The 26,236-nt window shown below is 36.5% G+C and overlaps 1 protein-coding gene across 5 annotated transcripts in view; it reads right to left on the reverse strand.

Moving 5' to 3' along the window:
* Positions 1-26,236, reverse strand: part of LOC117405462 (roundabout homolog 1-like) — a 440,349-nt gene that overhangs the window by 31,162 nt on the left and 382,951 nt on the right. For all 5 annotated transcript variants that reach the window (XM_059031316.1, XM_059031315.1, XM_059031313.1 and 2 more), the window contains 6 exons: positions 14,557-14,677; positions 14,183-14,321; positions 13,459-13,586; positions 7,252-7,376; positions 4,951-5,122; positions 1,949-2,154 (listed from right to left, as the gene is read on the reverse strand). In XM_059031316.1, the coding sequence (XP_058887299.1) occupies positions 1,949-2,154; positions 4,951-5,122; positions 7,252-7,376; positions 13,459-13,586; positions 14,183-14,321; positions 14,557-14,677 (891 nt within the window). The remainder of the gene's footprint in view (positions 1-1,948; positions 2,155-4,950; positions 5,123-7,251; positions 7,377-13,458; positions 13,587-14,182; positions 14,322-14,556; positions 14,678-26,236) is intronic.

Below are 26,236 nucleotides of genomic sequence, written 5' to 3' on the forward strand. Positions count from 1 at the left end.
AGTAAAATCTAAAGTAATCCCTTCACATACACTTTGGTTGAGGGTTATGCATGTACAGTACATACTATTATAACAATCCAACAGAAAGACCTCCCCCAGCTTCAAAATGTAAATTATGGTATTTGATTAGGATGTTTGTGTCATAGCCATTATACATACATGTTATTACTATGTGTTGCTGTGTCCTCAAAAAGCGCCAGTAGCAACTTTTTCTGATAAAAAAAGTATATTTTTTTTATCATACACCCCAGTTCTGAATGCCAGTACAGAATCACAAGTCAGCCTAATGTCTTTTTATTCTGTATCACACTTTTCCTTGCTGTGAAGGGCACTGCTGATCCAGAGAGTCCCTGCGGACTGAGAAGCAGGCATTTACAGGCTCTCACTGTGAAGCCACTCTAGCCCTAAGCCTCTCCAAACAGGAGGTCCTCTACACAATGCTCAACACAGACCTTGTTTAGGGGGATTTTAGGGAATTACAGGGTATGAAAGCCAGGACAAAAATAAAAAAAATAAAAGATTATGGGATGTGGACCTACTATGAATATATAGGCTATATAGCAGATTTTAGAAAACTGGTCCATATTGTCCAATTGATTAATTCAACCATTGCTTCCTTACCTATTCTTTTATGGAACATTTTCCCTTTCAATAGCTGACGTATGATGTAACCACGATGCAACCAATCATGACACTTTTAATCACATTTTATACAAATAAACATTAGTCTGAATCCTGTCAGTTTAACTGGAAACATATGGGAAGTGTTGTAATATGTTAGTAAGCTTGAAGATGTGAATAAACAACTACAAACTGGTAAAATAAAATGCTTCGCTGCACCCCAATATAAATAAAATATTAAACTACTCATTCCAGTCTATATATATATATATATATATATATATATATATATATATATATATATATATATATATATATATATATATATATAACATTGTCACTGAGCACATGTTGTCAAACCCTGATAACATATGAAACACATTTGTGTAACTAAAGATGCTGATATATTTTCACACAGGAATCCTGCTTGAAGGATGCTCAATTTCCAAAACATTTGTTATGGTTAAATCTGAAAGTTAAACATGCTGTGTAAAAATGACACTCAGAAAGTATTGGAAGTTTAAAATGAGAAATGTTCTGGCTAATTAAAATAAATGGCTAGTTTTTTTTTTTTTTTTTTAATTTATTCTGTTGGAATAGCCTTCTCAGTCCACAACAACTAACTTTTGGTGTTGTCAGGAAGCAACTCATTGTGATTTTTGACAGCTTGAACTCGCCACACTTCAGACATCCTACTAACAAAGGGACTGCTGCTGACAGCTCTTTGAAGTTACTCTTCTGTAAACAGCTGTTACAGTATTTCACATGGGAGTCATTTTTTTCTTTTGTTGTTGCAGACAGGTCTCAAGGGGAAAGCATTAATGTAAAATAATGCCAAAATCTTATTTGTATAATGATATTGCAGAATCCATGCATAGACCAAAAGTTAGCTCTTTTTTTTATTCCTTTAGGACGATCTGAAAACTGTAAGAATATCAATGACAGACCATGTTATATTCCCTTTGCGTATTCAAACCTAGCATTATTTTCTCAAAAGAATGGTCTGTGGAAATGTGACTACTGTATTTCTGCGTTTATCAGTCTACTAATCTGACGATAACAAGTAACCTGGACAAAAATATTGCTGTGAAAATATATATATATATTATGTCTTGTAGTAGTTATTGCCAATAGGGACTGATTATTATTATTATTTTTTACATATAATTGTATTTATTTTTATGAATATGGAATGACAACAGGATCCGAAGGGGTTATTTCCATAATTTAAAACGTTAATACAGCTAATTAACATTTAATTAATGCACCACAAGGAGATTAAGTGCTGAAAGCCTGGGGCAATGTGGCTGATGTGAGGTGCTTGTACCTTGGCATATCGGATTTGGAGGGCTCCCGTCTCCTGCTGTTTGACACGGGAATCATGGGTAGAGACAAGCACCCCATCTTTCCTCCACAAGATGGTGGGAGGTGGAGTGCCAGTAGCCAAACAGTTGAGCACTATAGTACCATCCACAGCCACAGTCTGGTTCACAGGGCCCTGTTTAATAACAGGAGGAGGTCTGTCTGATACAACTGCCAAAAGAGAAAGAGAGAGAAAGGAAATCACATTTTTACAACTGGAAACAATTTTCTAATCATTCGGCAGCAGGAGTTGACCTTAGAAAAACAAGCCCTAGCTAATTAAAATAATATACGTTCATATACATGTTTCAATTTTTTCCAGGCATGTTTCTACGGCATATTCAAATTAGTGCTTTGGAATTTACCTTAAAAACAGCCGGGAGCATCAACAAAGCAATACTGTTAGCTTACAAATGCGGTTGGATACAGGCACAAAACACTAATCATGAAGTCTTTGGGGAATTTTACTTAAAGAAATAGAATTAGGAAGTGGACATTTTCATTCCAATTTGCAAATCTCAAACTGTAAATGTTTCCTAGTGGATCCAAATGATCTCAGGATTGTCTTACTGCATGACAAGAAGGGAAATTACTTCACTGAATCCTACTGCTGGGCTCCTGCAATTAAATAACCCTGTGGTAAAATTAAAGTATATCTACTGCACTTAGTAGATTACTTTTATATCAGTATAAGCTGCACTATTTAATTTTGCATACTAAAAAGGGAGATTTTTCATATAGTAATGATAGCTTATATTTGGTATTTAATAACACATGAATAATTAGTGTTAAGACAATCCTGACCTGCCTATTCTTTTAACGTCCACTGCTGGAAGAAATTTTCCACACAGACAGATGTGATTTAAGAGATAAAAGAGCCTAACTGCTTCAACAGTGTCCATGAGTAAAAGAAAAACATTATTCAAGTTCTGTTTTTTTTTTTTTTTTTATTAAATATGGTTAACAAAAGCATAACCATTTTTAGTTGGGTTTAAATAACTGTAAAAGTTGCAAATGGCCTTGAATAAAAGACTTAAAGGCTGTAAAATAGCAATCTGGCATATACATATTTACTTGTACTTTACAAACAAGTACCATCCCCTTCACCTGAAAAAGCCTACCATTTAGTTTCCTCATAAGCTGATTTGTTTAATGCCTATATAGATTTGAACAGCAGGCACCTGGCTCATTGAAGACAGGTCACCTGGTTCAGGGTCTTTCCCTCAATTGGAAAGCAGAACCACTTCTCCCATTGCTATGGAAACGCAAATGGACTGCTTTGTATCTGTCTGCAGCTGGATTATTTATTCATTTTCACAAACAATTAGTAGCCATTAACCTTTGCTTAAAGAAACATGAACAGTTTTGACGGACGGCTCCAAAAAGCAGTACTGTAAATTAAACTAGGGCAGCTGAGAGGCCTGCACTCATCATACAGATGGATTTACAGTCTAATACTAGTCAAAATAAACCTTTACCATTAGTAACTACTTTCAGAATATGCAGCTATTAAGATATTATATCACATCCATAACATACTTAATTTATTAGAAACACCCTGCAATACGTTAACTAGTAAAAGTGCTACGTTAACTAGTAAAATGGGAAATATGCAATATGGCACAAAACGGCTTTCTCAAATCTAAACTGTAGTCGAATATTTTTCCCCGTCTTTTGCAGCCTTACATTAATATTTCTTTCAAATAATACAGCTGGTGCACCCTTGTCTTCAACTGATTATTGATACATTTACTGAATGTTTTTAGTTTTACTCACCAAATACCCCCTGACTTCAATCAACCCTTGACAGTAATCAAATCAATCAACTTCAGTTCAATGGCACCAACAAACTTAACATAGTTTTAGGCAATTCATCACTGTTTTCTCGAAAACATCTCCTTATACATAATTGTAACCAGCATGTACATCTCTTCTTTAATCATATTAGACCCTACTCATAAATCAAGCAACATGGCATGTTCTAGAGGTTCAAACTATCCATGATCTAGGACTTGCAAAAGTCATGATTTGACATCCACTGTCTGAAAGAGCAGTGTTTACATACTGTTCCTATCAGTTGTTATGCATGGATAGCATTGAGCTAACAGTCGACTTTAGCCCTGACATATTTACATTACTTGCTGAAATTAGATAGGCTTCCGTCATTGTGTTTTAAACCCAAAACACAATCCTGAAGTTTATAGTAAAAGCCTATATTTACTGATTGCGATGACCGGCGGCAGCATGAACGTTTTGGAGATGCATAATAATAATAATAATAATAATAATAATAATGTTCCCTTTTCTATTGCGTGACCCTGCAGCATAGTGTTTCTGTGGGAAACAGCAGCACCTCCATTGTTGTGGGCAAATCCTTGTTGCCAGAGCAAATCCTTCTATTTCTCTCAAATCAAAACTCAAACATCTCAAGATTTGGCGAAAACAATTCTGATTCTATATATAAAAAAATGAATCCCAGGTTTGTTTACATCCAGGAGCTGTGATGTAAACTCAGATGCAGTTTCATTGAATTACAGCCAGACCACACCACCCCCCACATTCCATTGAAATACATACTTCGGTGTGAGCTAGGAAGGAAGTGGGGGTGGGGCTTGTATACTAAAATAATACTATTGTAGGCTATACAAAAAACAAAAAAACATGTACTGTATTGTAATACATGTCAAAATGATGCGTCTGGCGGTTCTAGGTAGAAGTGCTTTTAAAAATGTTATTTTTGCAAATCTGCCACTCAAACGCCATCATGATATCTAATACATATATTTAGGGAAGAAAATATATATACCTAAATCTTGCCCTTACAATGGGGGGGGGGGTCAACTTTTACTTAAGGTCAACTTTTACTCGAGCAAATACGGTATTTGTTGATGTAGCTCTGCTTATGAATTTTGTCATCTAAAAACATTGTGTTTTAATACATATTGTGGAGTTATGTTCTTGCTTTACCATCTGTAACTTCCAGAAGAGCTTTGGTGATAACGCTCCCAGCAACATTAAGAGCTTGGCAGCCATAGTAGCCAACATCAGACCTCTCCGCATTGGTGATGGTTAAATCTCCGGTTTGAGAGACGGAAAATCGACTGGACGGCTGGGGAGGTTGATATGAGAAGAGAAGATTCTGGAAGATAGAAAGCACCAACTGCTAGTTTAATATAACCATAAGTTTCCTTGTAGCCCAATAAAAATCTCATGACCAGCATCAACACCACTCTCTGTCAGTGCCTTAAAATTAAGACATCTCTTTTTTAGTAACAGTTCTCTATGTAGGTAATTTTATTAAGACCATTTTATGACTGAGCCCAAAGGAATCATTCACTTATCATTTGGTCTCTGTATGGAGCTGGTCAAAAGGAGGGATTTACTGTAATAGCATTAGCCTCAGCTTCAAATGAATGATTTAATTATTTCATTATATTTTCTGATAGCATGCAGCACAAAAAACTATTTCAGGGACTGGTCAGAAATAAAATACAAAAAAAAAAAACTCAAAAAAAAACTATACGTTATTGTATAGTATTTTCATTCAAATACTTGAATGGAATAAATGCATTACATACAGTACATTGCATACATACATATATATATATATACAGACGTAGAATGCACAAAACAAAAGTAAATCATTTTGTGTACTGAAGACAAAGAAATGCAATATTTATGGTGTCATCAGAGCATCTGATAGGTTAATAATACAGGGGGTTCAATGGAAAATGGCCGTTACCCTGGCAAACTCCTGGTACATCGGTGCAGCCTGAAGAGTAAAACCAATACTTTCTTTTTCCAGCAGAGAGCTTTTAGCAATTTGTTAGGTTAGATACCATTGTTTATTAACAATGCGAGACATTTCCTTTGCAAGTTGGGCCAGTGTTGTAAAACGTGAGGCATTCTGGAGTGATTGGTGTCATATGGCATACTTCAATAGAAAAATTCCCTGCACTCTGATTGGCTGAGCTAGAGGTATATAATCTCCAGTATATGCCTTTAGAAAGTTTGTAACCGTATCATAAAAACAAAACAATATCTATCCACCAGTTTTATTTGTAACAAACTGTTGTTTAAAGTACGTTTCAACCTTTTTATAAACACGTTAATTGAAGAATGGGTAAGCCCAAACTTTCTGGAAAATAATATGAGCACCTTGGAGAGGTAAAACTTAAAAACCTACTACGTCTAGCACGGTGGTCAAACTTATTGTTTTATTTAAAACAGAAAAAAAAATCTGTTTAAACCCAATTTAAAACCATTAAAAAATACAATTAATTTGCAAAATCTGCTTATTTAACTGGAAGTCCATCTTGAATTTACTGTATATGTTGAATTCTCTTTCAGTTTCAATAGTTAAAAAAAATAAAAATAAATAAATAGAAGTTTGTGTGACAAATGACTGGTAACCCGTGTTGCACTGCGATATCAGCTACTGCGCCAACCGGGAACATTTTCCATAAAACCCATTGTATAGTTAAGCTCTATGTCTTCAAGTAATAGTCTCTTCATCCTAAAATATGTAACACAAATACAGCAGAACCTGTCATACCCAGTTTAATTGCTTCCAGGGGTCCACTGGAGAGGTGAAAATATTTCTCAGAAAGAGTCGTTCTACTAGATTTGAGTTGTTTTATTAATGTCCGGGCATTATAAATGAACCATGTCAGGTACAACCGTGTCTGAAACACCAAAGTACAGCTCTGCACATATACTATACATAGAAAATCAGTGAACATTATTGCAAAACAAAGTATTGTAATACAGTATTTGACAATTTACAAAACAGCATTCCAAAAACAGTTTTTCCGGTGCTTTCTCAGCCCATGCCAAAGTAATCCGACAGCTTGTTTTGCACCAAAAGTGCGTGCTAACCCGAGACAGAACTGGCATTTAAGAAATGGCAGCTTGTTTTACAAGGACAGCATGTAAAAAGTGAAACAAATCCTAAACACACTATTTTTTTTTCAAATCGGAAACTGAATCCATTCTGTCCTTCTAAGAGCTCACTTTATTGTTTTAGACACCCATAATAAAAAGTGCATTGCTGAGTTTCCACACAGCCTCCTGGTACCAGCATGTGTGAAGGTCCATCGGTTAATAGAGGGGGTCATATCTTACAGGATCGGATACGATAGGATCTACTGTACTTCCATTCCATAAGGGCAACTGAGAAATTCCCTACCATTGGGTTAGATGTGTTTCATCATTGCAATATTAATGCCATGTAAGCAGTAAGCCTAAGTATTGTGTCATTGTTCTTACCTCACTACCTTCTCTTTGCCAGAAAATGGCAGGCTGCGGGTTCCCAGTTGCCTCGCATTGGAAAGTTACGGTCCGCCCCACTGCGACAACCTGGTCTCGAGGCCGTATCACAAACTGAGGAGGGACTAGGGGCAAAATGAGAACGATAGTGTCATTAACAAAACTAAAGGTTAAGTAATTTACTTTAAGGTTACTGTGAATAGCAAGAAAATCCACTTCAGGTTTTCCTACAATCTGCTGACATTGACTTGAAATGTATTTGCTTACGATTGTAAGTCGCCCTGGATAAGGGCGTCTGCTAAGAAATAAATAAATAAATAATAATAATAATAATAATAATAATAATAATAATAATAATAATAATAATTTTCATAGTGACTGTGCTTGATAGCTGATATGACTCATGGTTTAATTGTTCAGGTTATGGACTTCAAAACGAGGCCACCAAGATCTCAATTAAAAACAATTGCATTTTAACTTGTGTAGAAATTCTCATAGTGTCTATACTTTCAATAAAGTTTGGCTGGGGAAACACATGTTATAAACTGCTCCTTTACTCCAGGGCCATGTATTTAAAAAAAAAATCAAATACAGAATAGTCATTATAAAAGCAAGTGAAAGGCTAAACATGCATTCTCCACATTTTTCATTTACACATTTTAAACACGATCTTTGGAAACGGAGACATTTCTGCACAAATACAAAGACATTGATGAAGGAATTCACTTTTACTTCTTTTGCTTGTTTGGTTTTTTCCTGAATGTTAAAAAACATCAAACCCATTTGTGTCAGCTTCAGTAAAACCTGGTTAATACTTCCATCATCAGGTGCTTTGCATTGGCATTGTGCAAGTACTGCACCTCATCATGGGCAACACTAGAGACATACTCATATTTCCTAACACATTTGACACTGAAAAATTGACATCATAATCTTCAGGCCTAAGTGGTCTCTTCTCAAACATACCTACACAGTACATGACACATCCAACTCGACTCTATCTTACCATGCAATACTGAACATCCAGTCAGAAGTGAGAACTTGTTCTTAAACCATGTAGACATATGGACGAAAAGACTCTGTATAAAATACATTATTCTAAGTAATACTGTATACCCTACCATGGTGTAGAACACAAACAGCAATAAGTCATGGTGCTTTCTAATGAGGGTCTGATGAAGCTGAATAAATGAATAATAGGTCAGGATGACTGATAATGGCCAATGCCCAAAGAAGAATGTGCTTCAATTATACATCATATGGAATGTCTAATATCTACCTGTTCTACAATGTATAACAACGTATACTAAAAGTTCCATCGGCCAGGGTGCAGGATCAGACAAAGATGTGTTTTAAAGCATGATCTACTTAAATATTCAAATATTTTGACCAATATTGAATATTTCTGCATCTACTATATATCTAGTTCATGATCTCCATACTAATAATAATAATAATAATAATAATAATAATAATAATAATAATAATAATAATAATAATAATAATAATAATATCACAAATAAATATATAAAAATCTTAAGGTTACCTTGTCCCTTAGAATCAGTTACCCATACATTATGTGAAGCATGTGCTGTCCATTCTTTCACTGTTGCCAATCACAACTGAAACATGAAAGTTGATTGGTGGTGGAAGGAGAAGAAAGGTGATGGAAGGATGGGGCCTGACAACATCCTGTCGCTGTCAGTGCGATGAATAGGTGACGAATGAAATTTCAACTTACCAGATACAACTAAAACAAAACAGAAACATATAAGAAAATAAATATAAAATGACGCAAACATAAAAACAACCAGAAGATTTTTGTGCATAAGAAAAATACATTTTAAATACAGTAAAAGGAGTGGTATCCAGGACAATTGAAATACACTTGTTTTACTTACCATATTGTTTGTTGTGTTAAAAAAAAGGAGAATATTAAGTCACAATAAGTGTAATCAACTGACTAACTTACAGGTCATATACAGCCAAATACAATTACAGCATAATATATTCAGCACTGCTAGGGAAACCCCTTTTTATGACTACTAAAACAGTAAATAATGCTATCAGCGCTTTATTCATAATTTTTGGACTGCAATTGAACCAAGGAGGAGTTGTGGGTTCTTTATACATATTTTGAATCACTTTGGTCATTATTTTAAAAAATAGAAAATACACTGGTGCTGTTACCATGAGATGTGTGTAATTGCTCTAAATCTTTCCAGTTTAACTGGTTTACATAAATACTAAACAAACACATCTAAGAAGTCTAAGGACTGTTTAGAAAGGCAAAAATAAATGACCTCTTCCTGCAAGTTGTTCCTCGACAGTGTTCTTTTGTTACAATGGTTTTATTCCTCACAAAAAAAACACCTTTGCCTTGGATGTTGCTTCAAACTAGGGCCCTAAAAGTATTTTGATTGTAAGGTGCTTTGAGTAGTTTTGTGGCTTTGATACACTTTACAAGTGGGTGTATGAAAGCTACTCTGCCATTCCACATCTGACAGTCCCATTGGGTCAAGTGAGGATAGGCATAAATATTCTATTAGCAAGAGCCCAATCCCACTAACAAATCCCTGACATTATAAATGGTATGTAAAAAATATTTAAAGCTTCATTTCTTATTTGAATTAAAATACCTTTGTATAGAAGACAGCAATAATAATAATAATAATAATAATAATAATAATAATAATAATAATAATAATAATAATAATAGGGGAATAAAAATGTAGCTACTGTAACTCTGCTAAACCGATGCCCATATTATGTTATTTTGTTACCTTTTTTTAAACCGTTACTCCGCAGCACTGTGATAATATTACCATAAAAGGCTGTTTTTTTATGACACATATATATATATATATATATATATATATATATATATATATATATATATATATATGCAGCTTTTTTGTAGTGAAGGTGGATTTAATTATTCTAATTGAACTGTTTAGAGCACAAATTCCTCTGGGATCTGAGGGATGAACAATATTTTAGAAGAGGAAAACGTGAGGCAAAACTCTCTGAACTCAGTGGGATTCTAGGCGTTAATGGCACAGGAACAGCATGTAACAGTAGGTATTTTACAGCATTTAAAGAAATTAAGAATTATCGTTCATTTGTATCTACGTGTAGTACTGTACTTTAAATTGAGTTTTGTATCGAATGCGAGTTAACTGTTAGTTGTATCGTTTAACAGATCAAATCCCCGCGATGACGTCACAGGCAACACGTTGCTACAATTTATGTTACTCGTGTAACAAGAGCCTTACTCCCACTGAAGGCAACTGGGCCGAACAGCACAAATCTGGTTCAGAGATCACTTGAACTTTGCCACCAGCCCCATTTCCTGACAAATTAAGATATACTAAAGCTACTGTGTTCAACATAAATCAAAGTTTGAAAATTCAAATATTGCTAGAATAGGGCTTTCTTTAAATTTGTTGTGCACCATAAATCTTAAAAAAAATGAAAAATAAAATATATATATATATATATATATATATACACACATATACATTTAAGGTGGTTGTTTCTTTATATTTTTATGTTACATTAGCAATCAAAGACCTGCAGTCTTATCTGAAATTGCAAAAGTGAGTGAGGAATTATTTTCTTTCTTGGCAGACCCAATACAACTCGTTTTAAATCTCTTAACAACTCATTTTAAAAAACCCCCAAAACAATAGTATAGGTCTTGTAACTTGAAGTAAGGATGCCAATAAAGCTAAATTTGATTTTCTGCAGAACCAATAACATGGAGTAATTACTGTAAAATACATACTGTATGCAGGGCGCCTGCACTGAACTGCATTAAGGTGTATACAAATATTTTAGCAAGACAAACTTGTGTTAAGAGCAATTCTAATTTAATTTTATTTAACAAAAAATGAACAAAGTACTGAATATTGAGCTTTATAATTCTCTGGCAAGTGAACACAAATGGAGGTCTACCGCATAGTGGATTGCTGTGTGCCACCAACACTCTCTGTTAAGTGTAAAGTAGCAGGATATAGTTTGAGTAACAGCAAGCTGTATAAATTAGCATCCATTCATGCCTGGCTTCCTGTTCTCCTACTCAAGGTCCATTTATAATATCTGAGCCACAGAACAAGGGGTCTGCCCTATTCACTTTCAATAGTCGGATCAAGTCAACCTACTCCTAGATTGTTTGTTTGCCAAAAAACAATGCCCGATGTATGAATTACATAGTATATGAAGAAAATGCTTTTAAAATGTTCTACTAGAGAAAACAACATATGTTTACATAGATAGTGCAGATAAAAGTTGATTAGAAATGACATACTGGTACCCCATTTAGCACACCACCAGCACCACATAAAACATACCAATGCATGATACAAATAGATCCAAAATGTGATATACTGCTATTTCCCCATGTTGCCTTCTATACAGATTTACATAGATGAATTTAAAAAAATCTTGCAGTTTATCTGAATCCAGGTCTGTCAAAAAACAATTAAACTCTAGTGTGCCTTGGCAAGAAGAACTATAAGGTTCCCTGTAGATTTCCTTGCTTTTGCATGCGTTCAGTAACCTTAGCAGCGCAATCTGAAGCTGCGAATATCACTCAGTCAAGATATGCAGTTGTCAGACAGTCATTTTGTTATGTCTCATTTCCTTCAGGGGCAATAAGGGACGGCAAAAATAGCTTGATGAGAATATTTTTTTTTTGTGGAGGGAGGGGGCAGATATAATCTGAAGTGGAAAGACAAGAGGAAAACAGATTTGACATCTTTCAGCCCATCACTTCTACATGTGCCTTCCTCTGCTCAGTGTGTAGCAATTATCCATTCAGATTTGAAAATGAAAGGTCAAAATTGAAAACATGTCAGAATTCTCCAGCCTGGGATTTTACTTTGTATGGCTTTTATTGCAAGCTATCAAACTAGAAATACTTTTGAAAGCTTGGTTTTGTACATGCCAAGATTTGTTTTTGAGATAATATTATAAAAATAAATATGAAAAAAATACAGCTGCATCGCCAAATGTCAGATGTTATAACTTATAACTGTTATAGCTTCCTTTGTCTTCTCAAAAGTCATTATGAACCTCTGCTGTAACAGTTTCAAAAGTAGCTAATAAGGCAGGGATATTAATTAGTCCAGTACATATTACTAACACTTGCGATTTACATTATCTATGTACAATTAAAACATATATGACTGAGTAAATAGGGAAGTAGTGAGCAATGAAAATGGTATTCAGTTAATGCCTTAAAAAATTTCCTGAATGGATTTTAAAAAAAACAAGAAACAGCAGACATTCCTATTCCTACAGTACAAGTGGTTTGATTAGAAGGACAGAAGGCTGTAGCATTTGTTTTTTCTTTTATTATGAGTACTTTAGAACTGATTCAAATCAGATTCCCAAGAACTCATGACCCCAGTACAGGAAATTATCTAAATCAATTTTAATCTTCTGTCTCAAACTGGCCTTGACAAGAACAAACAACGCTAACTAAACTAATTATGCAATAAACCCAACTTGTAGGTTTTTCAATGCAGAGAGGTAGGTTCTGAATGGGTGCCAAGCCCTCACATATCTTCTGACTAAGGTCACGGAGAGTTCTGACTGGTGATGACTGGGTGTTAAGATGCGTATCAGGCAACTGGAAACAGTTCTTGTCCAGTTACCATTCCATTCAACGATAGTAATCTCAGAAGGCGTCACAGTATACAGCAGTTGTAAAAATTATATTTTAAGCTACCATGTCTTATAAATGAGAAAAAAGATTCAAGGGTTTCTAAAGTAAGCAAGAAGTAAGCAAGTCTTACTTCTTGCTGTTCTTCATTATGGTAACTCTTGTTTGTTATGTTTAAATAATGAATGAACTTCCTAGTCTAGTCCATGTACCTAGTTCAAACAACATACACAACTGCCTTTTTATGCCCTGTATTTACTACTAAGACATCTGACCTTGTATTGAACTCCAGTGCTCAATATGCATACAGTTCTGCTATATAAGACCTAGTTCTATCCGATTCCAACCTCCAGCTGCACTACCATAATACTAAATGGCTCCTGTACTGAAAATGTTCATATACCCTCTGTTCTAGTGAATGCCTCCTTGTGAAACATTCACCATATTTTGAAACCTCTCCCACTATGGAAATCTTTTATGTATCTTTTCTAGCAACCTTAACTGCAGTGTCTGCAATTCCACAATAAATACGTTCTTACCGTGCACCGTCAAAGTGGCAGAAGCTTCAGTTTTTCCCACCATGTTTTCTGCAATGCAGGAATACGACCCCACATCAGCTCCTGTCACCCGCCGTATCTTCAAGGTGTGATCGTCACGAATTTCAAACCTTAAATCAGATCAACCATAACTAGTGACAGCTATTCAATATTTGAACAAAACAATAACCTACTTAATAACTCCGCAATCCTTTGGGCTTAAACTCCTTTGTGTCAAAAGGACAAACGACAGCCCCGGCTCCTTGCTCATCATTGTATTAATTGACTGACTGCTTGGGATTCAGAAACTATAATTGCAACTGTGGTGTACAGTGACATTTGGGCAGCTGTCTGATAATTCTTCATTGCTATGGTGTGATTCAGATCAGCTGGTGTTCAATTAGGATGTTGTATAACCCAGTGTGGTCCACAGCAAGTGTTCCGTGTTCCTCTTTTCAACAAACATTTGACCAGATGTCTTTTTCTGTTCAAGTATGTGACCACTTGCTAATGGATTTTACCCTAGGGAGGAGAAGGCTTTGCTGTATTTTAGACCCAACAGTAAAAAAAAAAATCATCCATCATACACAGAAAAGTAAAATAAAATATTAAAGGATTAAAAAAAAAAAAATGAAGCCCCTTGCCCTTCTGGGACTCTTCGTCTTGTCCTCACTTTTTGCATAATGGCTAAGAAGATGAGGCTAGAAGCTTTAGCAGAGTCACATACCTTCCTTTCGGTAAGTCTCCATCTTCCTTACGCCATCTCACTGCAGGCACCGGGTCCCCTCTGGCCTCGCACCGAAATTCCACGCTCTCATCCACAAGCACAGACTGGCTGCTAGGCCTTTTCACAAAGTTAGGACGCTCTGCACAGTGAAGTAAATCCTTATTAAAATCCTTACATTATTCAGCATTATGTCGTACACACTGTCATTGTCCCCTCCATTGTTTGGATTAAGTCCAATGTATGGTCCCTGTGGGATGCTGACAGCAGTGAATCCGGTGCATTGAATATATTATATGAAGTGATCCTACCAGATGGCTTTTAAACTAAATTACTTGAATACAAAACATGTATACAATATTTTATATTTACATTACCTAGAACAGTGAGCTCAGCAATTTCACTGTCTCGCTCGCCCACCATATTGGTCCCAACACACACATATTTGCCAGCATCGTTCTTCCGGGCATTTGTGATCATAAGTTTTCCTCCTCTGATCTGAAAGACAGAAGCAAACACTTGTATGACACATTTTTTTCTTTTCTTTTTTTTTTTTAATTTAGTTGTTGCCAATTAGTTTTTATTATTTTCTCCCCAATTTGAAATGCCCAATTATTTTTAGGCTCAGCTCACCGCAACCACCCCTGCGCTGACTCGGGAGGGGCGAAGCGTGTGCCGTTAGCCGCCTGCTTCTTTACACTCTGCAGACTCACCGTGCAGCCGCCTCAGAGCTACAGCGTCGGAGGACAACGCAGATCTGGGCAGCTTACAGGCAAGCCCGCAGGCGCCCGGCCAGACTACAGGGGTCGCTGGTGCCCGGTGAGCCGAGGACACCCTGGCCGACCTAACCCTCCCTCCCCCCGGACGACGCTCGGCCAATTGAGCGCCGCCGCCTGGGAGCTCCCGTCCACGGTCGGCTGTGGAATAGCCTGGACTCGAACCGGCGACGTCCAGGCTATAGAGCGCATCCTGCACTCTAGCGAGTGCTTTTACTGGATGCGCCATTCGGGAGCCCCACATGTATGACTTTTAAACTCTTTGTTCACATAGATTGAAAACCACACAAAAATAATTTGCTAACATCTAACACTAAAACTCCAATCCTTGCGCTATCAAACACACCAACCAATTAAATGGCAGTGGTTACCACACATCTATTTAGATTAGGAGGTCACAAGTTCAGCCATTAGTCAGAAGAAGTTTAAAAGTCTCATAAAGATAGGAGCATTGATAAAAATCTCACTTGTACATCCTAATAAGGAACACTACAGAAATGGAGGAAAGCTGGCAATATGCCTGCTATTTCAAAAAGTATTGTACTGTGGACCCAACTCCATTTCAACAATTAAAGTAAATTAAATGAGTATAACAAGAGAGGCTGTCCAAGGTACAAAGACTTAAAAGCTTAGTTTATTAAAATTGCCTGGGCATGACCGAGTTGAAGGGTGCAGCAGTCCTTAGTATGGGTTACAACCTATATGTGTTTAAATGGCTGTGAAATGTTTGAAATGTCACACCTAATCAACTCTGAAGAGTTAGAGTTTCTTTCAAAAATATGGGCATATTGACACCTGCGAAGCACCTAGAACTTATAACCATTTTTTATTCACAAACTTCTCATAATTTATGACACTAACCTTGTTTTAAATAATGGGTCCAGCAAAGTCAGAGCGGAAATTACATTTCAATGAATTCTATTTTAAGTGCTTTGGTACTGAAGGATCTTATTGCATGACTGTTTTAGTCTGTACAGGAAACCTGCTGGGCTTAAAAGGCTCAACCTGTATGACATTAGTATAAAACCAAGGTCAGGTCAATTTGTGTGAAAGAAAGAAAAAACACAAATAACTACTTAAAAGTATCCCTTGGGTTCAAATGTTGCACATTTCCGCTATACAGGAACCTTCAATTGTAGCTCATACACTTGCAGTCTGGTATGTGTTCTTACATTTGACAATTTAAAAGGTTTTTTTTTTTTTTTTTTTTCCAAACCGGTCTCATAAAATTCAGCTCTTTTTTTCTCATGCTGTTAAGTGATTTTTATGGTACTGGTGCACTAATTGTACTTGTAACTGTGTAACTTGCTTCTATGTCCACTAATGGGCTATAAATACCTCAGTAGTAAGGTCTTGGCCTGCAGTGCGAAAGGTAACAAAATTTAATTCCTGGCTAGATCACATACAATCTCAGCCATTTTTAAAAGGTCAAATTGTAATCAAAGAGACAAAGGTTTAGACAAAAAGGGCTAGATTCTTATTCCAAAAGTTTTAGCACAATTTTTCCAGAAAGGAAAAAGCACCCAATAAATTTGAGTATCTGGTCAAATGAAAATAACAGTAATATTTTTGTCAGCTTGGCTTTCTCAGATTTACTTCAGAATTTATGAATGCTTCAAGTAATGCATGAACCATATGAACGGGGAAAATATTTTAAGATTTGGTAGGAAACTACCCATATTACTTCAGTGTGGTACCACCCTTTTACCACCATAGGCACAAATAACGTTATTTATCGACCAAGTTGCATTTTATTTCAGACTACTTGTTGCTAGGTGTGAAAGTTGAAGTTGATAAAATGCAGAAGCTGTTTGACATAAGGGTAGATTAATTTCATTCTTGAAAGCTACAGCTGCACTCACCTTGGGCAGCCATAGACCCCATTATATTACTGTCAAGTGCTTAGCAGGACATGCATCAATGTGAAAAAGGCCCACAGTGTTTCATTTTCTCGACCACCGAGTGAGAATTTGCTGCTGTGCTAATTATTCTGTTATTGATTCACTAACAGCTCAGCAGCAATATATTTACAAAAGTCTCAAGTATTTCATTCAAGTATTTCTTCCAATTGCATTCTTAGGCAACTGTTTGGACTACAACTTGTGTAATAAACTGTAAGCTTTTGCTCCAGAGATGCAATCATAAGGTCTGCGTATAAGCTTGACTGTCACTAAAAATACTTCAATAACCATTTATTTAATTTTCATTCTATAAATCCTTTTTCAAATGCCATTTACATGACCTAACTATGTATATCAGTCTCATAACCAGCCAACATTCACCACAGAAGATGAAATGGTTGAGATCCTCCATTTTAAACTTGGCATATATCAGCAGTCTGACATCTTCAACATTTTCACACTGGCTGGCTTTTGTAGTTTGTAGAACAACAATTGACTGCTTTAACAAGCATTACACACATACATGGGCACGCAGAACAAATATTAGACAAAACTATAGAACTAGGGACTGGAGATCCACTGGGAGCACTAATGTTTGATGGGGGTGTCAACTCTCTAAAGCACAGCAGCACTGACTTTTCAAACATTTCAAGGTTACAACTTACAAAACACAGTTTAAGTATTGAAGATTTTTAGTAACTACGAGTATTACATTTATTCTAAAGATATATAAAACTAAAAGAAATAATGGCTGATTCCCAGCATCGCCACCAATGTTGAACATCCTTTGAAAATAAAGAAAACTGTAGTTAAAGCCAATCTAATCAAGTTCTTGACCATTTATTAAAGTTTAAAGTAATCTATACCATGGTAAAAGCAATGTGCTTAAAATCCTAGAGAAAGCATAGTTTAGGACAAACAAGATACAGTACACAACAGAAAGACACATAATAAAAGGATGGTATTAGTGAACTACTTTAAAATACTGTTTTAAGAATACTGTACTTCCTGTAGGTATAATAACTTAAAGTGCCTAACAAAGTTATTATAGCTTAAAGTGACACATGCCAAAATACAACTAAAAGGCTGTATGCTATAAAATTCATGTCAAAATACATTTTAGTTAAAGTGAATATTGATGGGTATGAAGTTTTACTATTGTTTGCTTGCCTTTGTTGCATGCACTTTTCAACTTTTCTAGTCTTCATATTTTTAGTTTTTGTGTGTTTGTTTTTCTATTTGCCAATATACAGTAAACTCAATAGCCTACTACAGGTAGCTAACAAACGGAAAAAAAAGTATAACATTCTTTTTTTTGCATGTAGACAAGTGTACATATGGCTTTGTTATTTGAAAATAATTTATTTTAAAAGGAAACATTAGCACAAAACAATCAACTATTTATGTAGGCTACAAAAAAAAAAAAATCATAGACACGTTCAGGACCTTTTCACTCTATCTTCTTGTATAAACAGAAAAGCACTCAAAACAGACAGATTTCAAAAAGGGCAGTGTCTGTATATTTATTCTCATGCAAAACCAATGTCTAACTCCTCCAAGGAGTGCTAAACTAAACTTTTCCCAAGTTCTTAACTAATACCGGACAGACCAAAAACCCCAACACTTACACACATATGGTCATTCCACGTCAACTCAACCAGAAAAGGGACATTTTTCCTAGAAAAATTCACCTGGGGGGTTTTCAGACATGCTGAGTTCAGAAATGATGGCCATTATTTTTTTTTTTAATTTTCCCCTTCGACCTGAAACCTTGCAAAGGTCAACCTAAGGTGAGAAAGGGACCTTGACCAGAAAAATCACCCTGGGTGCAATTTAGATGCTACCAACATATGTAGAACCATGTGTAGTTCTACTTGTATTGAACAGAGCTTTTCAGAAAAAAATACTAGGAGCACCTTACTCACTTCTGAAAAATTGCCAGACGAGGGGTAACTGACAAGTTTTATTTGAACTTCAGCCTAACCCTTTACCCTGTAGGGCAGGGGTGTCATACTCAGTTCCTTGGAGGGCCGCAGTGTCTTCTGGCTTTTGTTCCACCCGAGCTCTCAATTACTTAATTGGTCTAATGATTTGATTAACTGGACACATTTAACACTTCTCTTCAGGCCTCAAAATGTTTCATAGGTAGTGTATCTTGAATCAAGTGCATTTTTAAAACCATCAACTGTAAAAGACCTAAAAAAAATATTTATGTCAAGTTGGAATGAAAACCAGAAGACCCTGCGGCCCACGAGGACTGGAGTTTGACACCCCTGCTGTAGGGGATGTGGGTGCTAAAATGTAAGTATTGCTATAAGAACCTTAGGAACCAGTCTTACAAATTCTGTGAAAAACTTTTGGTTTCAAGTCCCACCACTGGTCATTCAACCCCCTTCAAATTTGAACTTTTGCTATTTGTACCAAAATATTATGGTATCTGGGGATTTTGGATTTTTGAAGTTGCACTTGTCATGCATTTAAGCATTGCTTATGGCCACTTTGATGAGGCTAAAGTGCCACATAGTTCTATCCAAACTGGCTATTACTTCAACTTTGCATTCTTTGAGGATTGATCTAGAGGAAAAAGCAACAGTATGTGCTTCCAATGGCACTAGCTTGGAGCTGAGGGGTTGTGAACTTGCATATGGGACTTGGGACTTGGTTGTTATGATGCCACATTTGAAACTACCAAAACCTTATAGTTGGATTTTAAAAACCAAAAAGTGATAGTAAAGTTGTGGTACCTAACTAGGGGGATAATTGATTGACTGACGAACCAACCATTTGTGAAAAAGCCATTTGCTGCATTCTCACGCTAGCCAATCCTAGCAACCCTAACTCACCATTCCCACCCCCACACAAGCAGCCAAAGGTAAGACATGCAACTCTTTCCAGATGGCACAAGAGATATCCATCATCATGGTCCACTGGTGCTGTAGCAATGGATATACATGTACATTTCAACACATACACACCTACTTCAGGCTGCAGAAACGTATCAAACTTTACAAAAATAGAACTGTATTTGCAGCTCATGCCTGGTATGAAGAGATGGTTTCCAAGCGCACTTTGAGGGTCGTCAACCATAGGCCCGACTGGGAGGGACCAGAGGTAATCCAGGATGCTCACCACTGGGCAGGACAGGGTGTCTAGCTCTGTGCCCTGACACCAAATGAAAAATAATTTCCTTGCTTTTGTGACGATGAGTTCAACCCTAACTGCTGCATTAACATAGTTGTTTGCAATGAACTGTTTTGCTTTTTGAGGAGACTGTTTTTATTTTCATTATAAACTATGCCACTTCTATGGAGGTGTTCCATACATGACTTCTGGATTTTACCACATTTTATTAGACATGTTAATGCAAAGAGGGCAAACTCAGTAATTCTAGCTACATAACAGAACAGTGTTGATCATTTGTATCTACACACTTTTTTTCAAAATATATGGTGCATAACTGTAAGATAAGAAATGAAGTGTCTCTTAAGGTGGAATCACACTAGACAAAATAAGTGACTTAACGTAATGTAGTAGCCCTTTATGTCAGTTTAAACAGGTTTTAATGGACAAGATATAAGGTTCTTTTCACAAGGCCTCAAAATGCCTCATGTTTTGTCCATAAAAACCTGTTTAATTATTATCTATTAATGAAACATTTATAATGCAATCTTCATTAACAGCCAAAAAAAAAAAATCATGAACATGAAACAAATGTATACAATTGTTTTATTATTGAGAGCAAGGATTTAACGTATTGTTCATTATTTGCTTAAAGAACTTTAACCCTTTGCGGTCCTATATCGGACCTGGTCCGACATCGCAATTTTCCCTTTCCGGTCCAATGTCGGACCCTGTCCGACATCATCAAAAAGACGCAAAAAACAGGTCTCTAGTGGTTCTTTCTCTGGAAAAAGCCGAGAAAACCATTCAATGGCCGAGTGAGATCGATAGGATCCGAGAGAAGCCGAAAACAAAAAATAAAAGGGGGCGTATCTCATGAATACAGATAGCCCCGGCATCACATAGATAACACGGACATAAAACAAACAAGATAGCTGCTTCTGCATCCATATCACAGACATTTGCAGAGCTTTTTTTTAGATGTTATAGTAATAAAATAATGACAGATTGCATTATTGAGGAGTTTGGTGATAAAACGAGTGATCAGGAGATGATTTATCAGTATGCACTACTATCAAGAGGTATGTGAAAAAACAGCGAACGAGGGGTGGGTCGGGGCTGGAGATGCAGTACTGAGTGTCCTGTTGGTATGCAGTGCCTTTTAAACCTGTTTTACTGTGAAAAAAATACTTTTAACCCTTTGCGGTCCATTTATTAATTGCGCGTCAGGCACGCCAGGTCTAATTAATTTTCACACGCGCAGTTAATTTTAGACGCGCTGTTTAAAAGTATTTTTTTTCACAGTCAAACGGGTTTAAATGGCCCTGCATATCAACAAAGCACTCACTAGGCATCTCCAGCCCCGCCCCACCCTTTCGTTTGCTATAGTGTTCACCTATGTAAGAAATAAATAATAATAATAATAATAATAATAATAATAATAATAATAATAATAATAATAATAATAATAATAGTCGAAAATACCGATCGATCATCTCCGGATGACTCGTTTTATCACCAAACTCCACAATAATGCGATCCAAGTCATTATTTTATTACTATAACATCTCAAAAAAGCTCTGCAAATGTCTGTGTTTTCTGTGCGCTGATTCAGTCAGCCAACTTGTTTACTTACGACCGCCCCAGTTATCTGATACCTGATACCATGTATGACTAATCATGAGATGCGCCTTTTTTTTTTTTTTTTTTTTTTTTCGACTTGTCTCGGCTCCTGTCGCTCCCACTCGGCAATTGAATGGTTTTCTCGGCTTTTTCCGGAGAAAAAACGACTAGACACCCGTTTATTGCGTTGGTATAATGATGTCGGACCCAGTCCGACAAAGGACCTGTGAGGAATAATTGCAATGTCGGACCCAGTCCGACAATGAACCGCAAAGGGTTAAACAGCGCGTCTAAACTGCGTGTGTGAAAATAAATTGGACCTGACGCGCCTCAGACGCGCTGAATAAATGGGCCGCAAAGGGTTAATTATTTTTTCTGCACATACTACTACTTTGTATATGATGTAGAATACGTGATTGTAAACATTTAACACTAGTATGTACAATACTCTTGGTATGATTTTGAATGTGGGGTTCTTAGAACAGCATTGTCATTGATTGCGCCCCGGCACCTGTTTCTTTACAAATTAAGGACTGGCAAGAAGTCTATCTATGTAGAAGCATTCCTTTGACAGTTTGGCCATCCCTTTTATAAACACATTTTGTATAACAATTTGAAACCCCTAACAAAAACATTGGAAGATTCTGGCAGCTGTTCCCATTTAAACCAGGCACAGATTAAAGAACTTCAACAACACAGGTGTGGTTTAAAAGCCAGTTTGCTTTCTTCTAATATGTCTTTGTTCTTGCAGGTGGGGAAGGAGATGGTCATACGAATATCAGATAAAAAAAATTACAAGCGCCATTCGGCCAACATTTAATTTGTACTAACCACAGGTTCATTAAGATTTTCAAACTTGATTAATGGTTATGTTAATCAAGAGCCACTTGGTGATCCAGAAAGAATATGATTTAATTTAAAATGGATTATCAGGTTCCTTCCATTATATTTAGTGAGCTGCCATGTAATTCAGATTCAATCTTTGATATCCAATATCATACATGGATTAGTAAAAGTCAATCAGTGTAGTATATGGGCTGCACTTTAATTACATTAGCACTTGCATGTTCACAGAATATTATGAGATTATGGTACTGGGTGTTATTCAAACACAAGGAAAAAATTAACTGGATTTGCTTCCAAAATAAGAAAATTGTATATTGTCAATTAATAGACAGTTCATTTAGCATATTGTAACAACAAGCGCGGTCGGAACTGTGTCTGTGGCTGAACTGTTGTTCACGACTGTTTACGGGACCATGCTCTGCAAGCCGGAGCTTAGAGCATGCAACTTGCAAAGACTTGCTCAAGACTGTTTGGCGCTAGTAATTAATAGCTGGCACACAGGATTTACATGTGAGGGCAATGCACAAGGCTTTGCAAAAGAACTCACCCTACCCAAACTAACCAGCGTGGGAAAGGTGGACAAGGGACTGAAGGGTGCACTTGTCACAGGTGGAGGGGAGGTAACCAGGCTGGACTTCTGATTGGGTACAGCATTTACAATGTTTTAACTGTGTATGTCTGTGGGGCTGTTTGAGGAGAGTCTGCGAGCTACTCAGGCGTTGGTGCTGATTGCCGTACTGACAATCACCTGAACCTGTTTGCAGTCTGCACTGCAAATAAAGACACCACTGTTTTGCTGCACACCTGTGTCCTTATTCGTTTTTCACCTCCACTCAGAAAAAGCAGGACACCAGTAGTATAGAAGCGTTGGGCTGACACAAAAAGGGCAAGCAAATCTCACAAGGTTTGCAAGTTGCAAATTATATACAGCCATGTCCTTAATAAATCATATGGTAATATGAAAGCAAAATATTTTTTTTGTTGACTGTAATAATGTAAAATTACCTGGCTAATAATTTGTCATATGTTAAAATTCGGAATGCAAAGTTATAGGCAAATTTAGGAATTCAGTTTACACCACTAGTATGTTGTAGATATAGGTACATTGACCTTTAAGGGCAAATACAGCACTTTAACATTTGGCAGTCTAACAGTTTAAGCATTTCCAGAGGAGATATACAGTACCCCACTGGCTTCAGGGAATCCATATTTGAGCATACTTGAAACTTGAACTTTTTCCCCAGTCACAGGGTTTATTTGTGTTTGTTCTAAAGTTTAAGCATAGAGGAACTACAACTCTTTAATTTCTTATGTGACTTCAAATAAACTTTATAGATAGACAATGCTAAATCTGCTGTTTGAAATTGTACTATAAATGATTTGAGAATTCCATTCAGGCTATTGTTTAGTAAAGCCACCATAACACTGTATGTCTCGGCATCTCTCAAATATTGTTATTCTCTATGAACTCTATGTTATACTGTCTAAATGCAAAGCTGTATTTAGAAGTATATTTAATGCTCAGAATAAACTGATTCACATGGTAAAAACACTTTAATTACCAATCCACTGTTTACTGTAAAGACTTGCTTAACTTATTTTTACTGTTATCAGTAAGTTGATATGCTGTTTGAAATCAATCGCCATTGGTGCTGAAAGGAGAAATGTGTTTTGTAGTTTAGTTTATTCCACGTGCCACGTTTGATGGCAGGCTATTTGAAATCATTTGCGGTTTAGACTAAGGTATGGGCATACAGCAATCAGTTAGTACCTCTGGGAGAACAGGGACAGCGTATGAACCCGGTTCAAGTTTGGAAGTGTCTTTAGAAGACAGAAACAAAGACAGCGCCTGCAAGATATTTAGATGTATCAAGGACAGTCTGAACGGTGGAGATATGTTTTGATCTCTACAGAATATGGAATGTTTGATCTTGACTGTTGTCTTGATTGGTATAGAGGTGTGCAGAGAAGCCATTACTCGCACTAGTACTTGGAAACCAATACTCGTATGAATACTCATACCTGGATTTACTCAGAAGTGGGTGGGTCTAAAACTGGAAGAGCTGTTAACATGCATCTCTTGCCCTTATTTTCACTCAGAAAGTGAGCATACAGTGTTTTAATGTTTATTTAACCCTTTGCGGTCCATTTATTAATCGCGCGTCAGGCACGCCAGGTCTAATTAATTTTCACACGCGCAGTTAATTTTAGACGCACTGTTTAAAAGTATTTTTTTTCACAGTCAAACGGGTTTAAATGGCCCTGCATATCAACAAAGCACTCACTAGGCATCTCCAGCCCCGCCCCCCCTCTCGTTTGCTATAGCGTTCACCTATGTAAGAAATAATAATAATAATAATAATAATAATAATAATAATAATAGCGATCGATCATCTCCGGATGACTCGTTTTATCACCAAACTCCTCAATAATGCGATCCAAGTCATTATTTTATTACTATAACATCTCAAAAAAGCTCTGCAAATGTCCGTGTTTTCTGTGCGCTGATTCAGTCAGCCAACTTGTTTACTTCAGACCGCCCCCGTTATCTGATACCTGATACCATGTATGACTAATCATGAGATACGCCTTTTTTTTTTTTTCGACTTGTCTCGGCTCCTGTCGCTCCCACTCGGCAATTGAATGGTTTTCTCGGCTTTTTCCGGCGAAAAAACGACTAGACACCCGTTTATTGCGTTGCTATAATGATGTCGGACCCAGTCCGACAAAGGACCTGTGAGGAATAATTGCAATGTCGGACCCAGTCCGACAATGGACCACAAAGGGTTAACCTTCCGTCGGCAGCAATAATTGAGCTCATGAGGCAGGCGGAAAAAGGGTGCAAATGCACCCTACATACATAAACCTGGTTAACTTATAATTTAAAGCAAAATAATAGCAAACCTGGTTTATATTTAAACAGTTCTGTATTGAATACATCTTTTTCAGTAATGTACTAGGAGGTAATACACAGGCTACTGTAAAGAATGCAGTAATCAAATACAGTGCTAGACATGTATGTATTATACACACATAGATGCTCATTCTAATATGGGAAATTGACATACGGCTAAAAAAAAAAACCTGTAGGGCTAAATCAATCCTTTTAGAACCAGTACACGATTTCTACATCTCCCTCAGGTCTCCTGCAACTCTCAACAATGAAACCATCAGCCAGTAACCATGAGCTGTGATTGTGGATTGCTGTGTGAAAATTGCATTTTTTTTGTAAGCCTCAGATGGTGGAAAGGGGCACAAATGTACCCCACAAATTACTCCCATTTCCCAAGTTGGAAAAGGATGTTCTTGGTATCAAAATAAAGGTAAGCAAATAAGGCATAATCACATGTAAAGATATCCAGTGATCTTCAAAGAGTTAACATAGAGTTAAGATATATGTTAATTTTAAAAACTCTGGGGTGATTACACAGTGAAGTGGAGACCACTTAGACCAGATTGCAAATCTGAAAAAAATGTATTTTTGTTTAAAAACTCTGGGGCGTTGTACATAGTAAAGTGTGATGAGCTGAGCTAATATGATGAGGTCAAACACATCTGCAAGATATGCTATTTGATATGTTACTGTTATTTGGGGATTTTAGGTATTTATTGTGATGGAGAGGTGCTTGTGTACAAAAAGGAAAATATTATTTTTTTAATATTAAGTCTGCTTATGAATCTGCAACCTCAAAAACGCTCAAACACAAGTTTTCCCAGAACTTTGGAAAGTGATATGTGATGAAAGAAATACATGGACCATTAAACCATGCACAAAATGTCCCAAAAAGCTA

This window comes from Acipenser ruthenus, chromosome 9 (assembly GCF_902713425.1).
Source record: "Acipenser ruthenus chromosome 9, fAciRut3.2 maternal haplotype, whole genome shotgun sequence".
In the NCBI taxonomy this organism is placed as follows: domain Eukaryota; kingdom Metazoa; phylum Chordata; class Actinopteri; order Acipenseriformes; family Acipenseridae; genus Acipenser; species Acipenser ruthenus.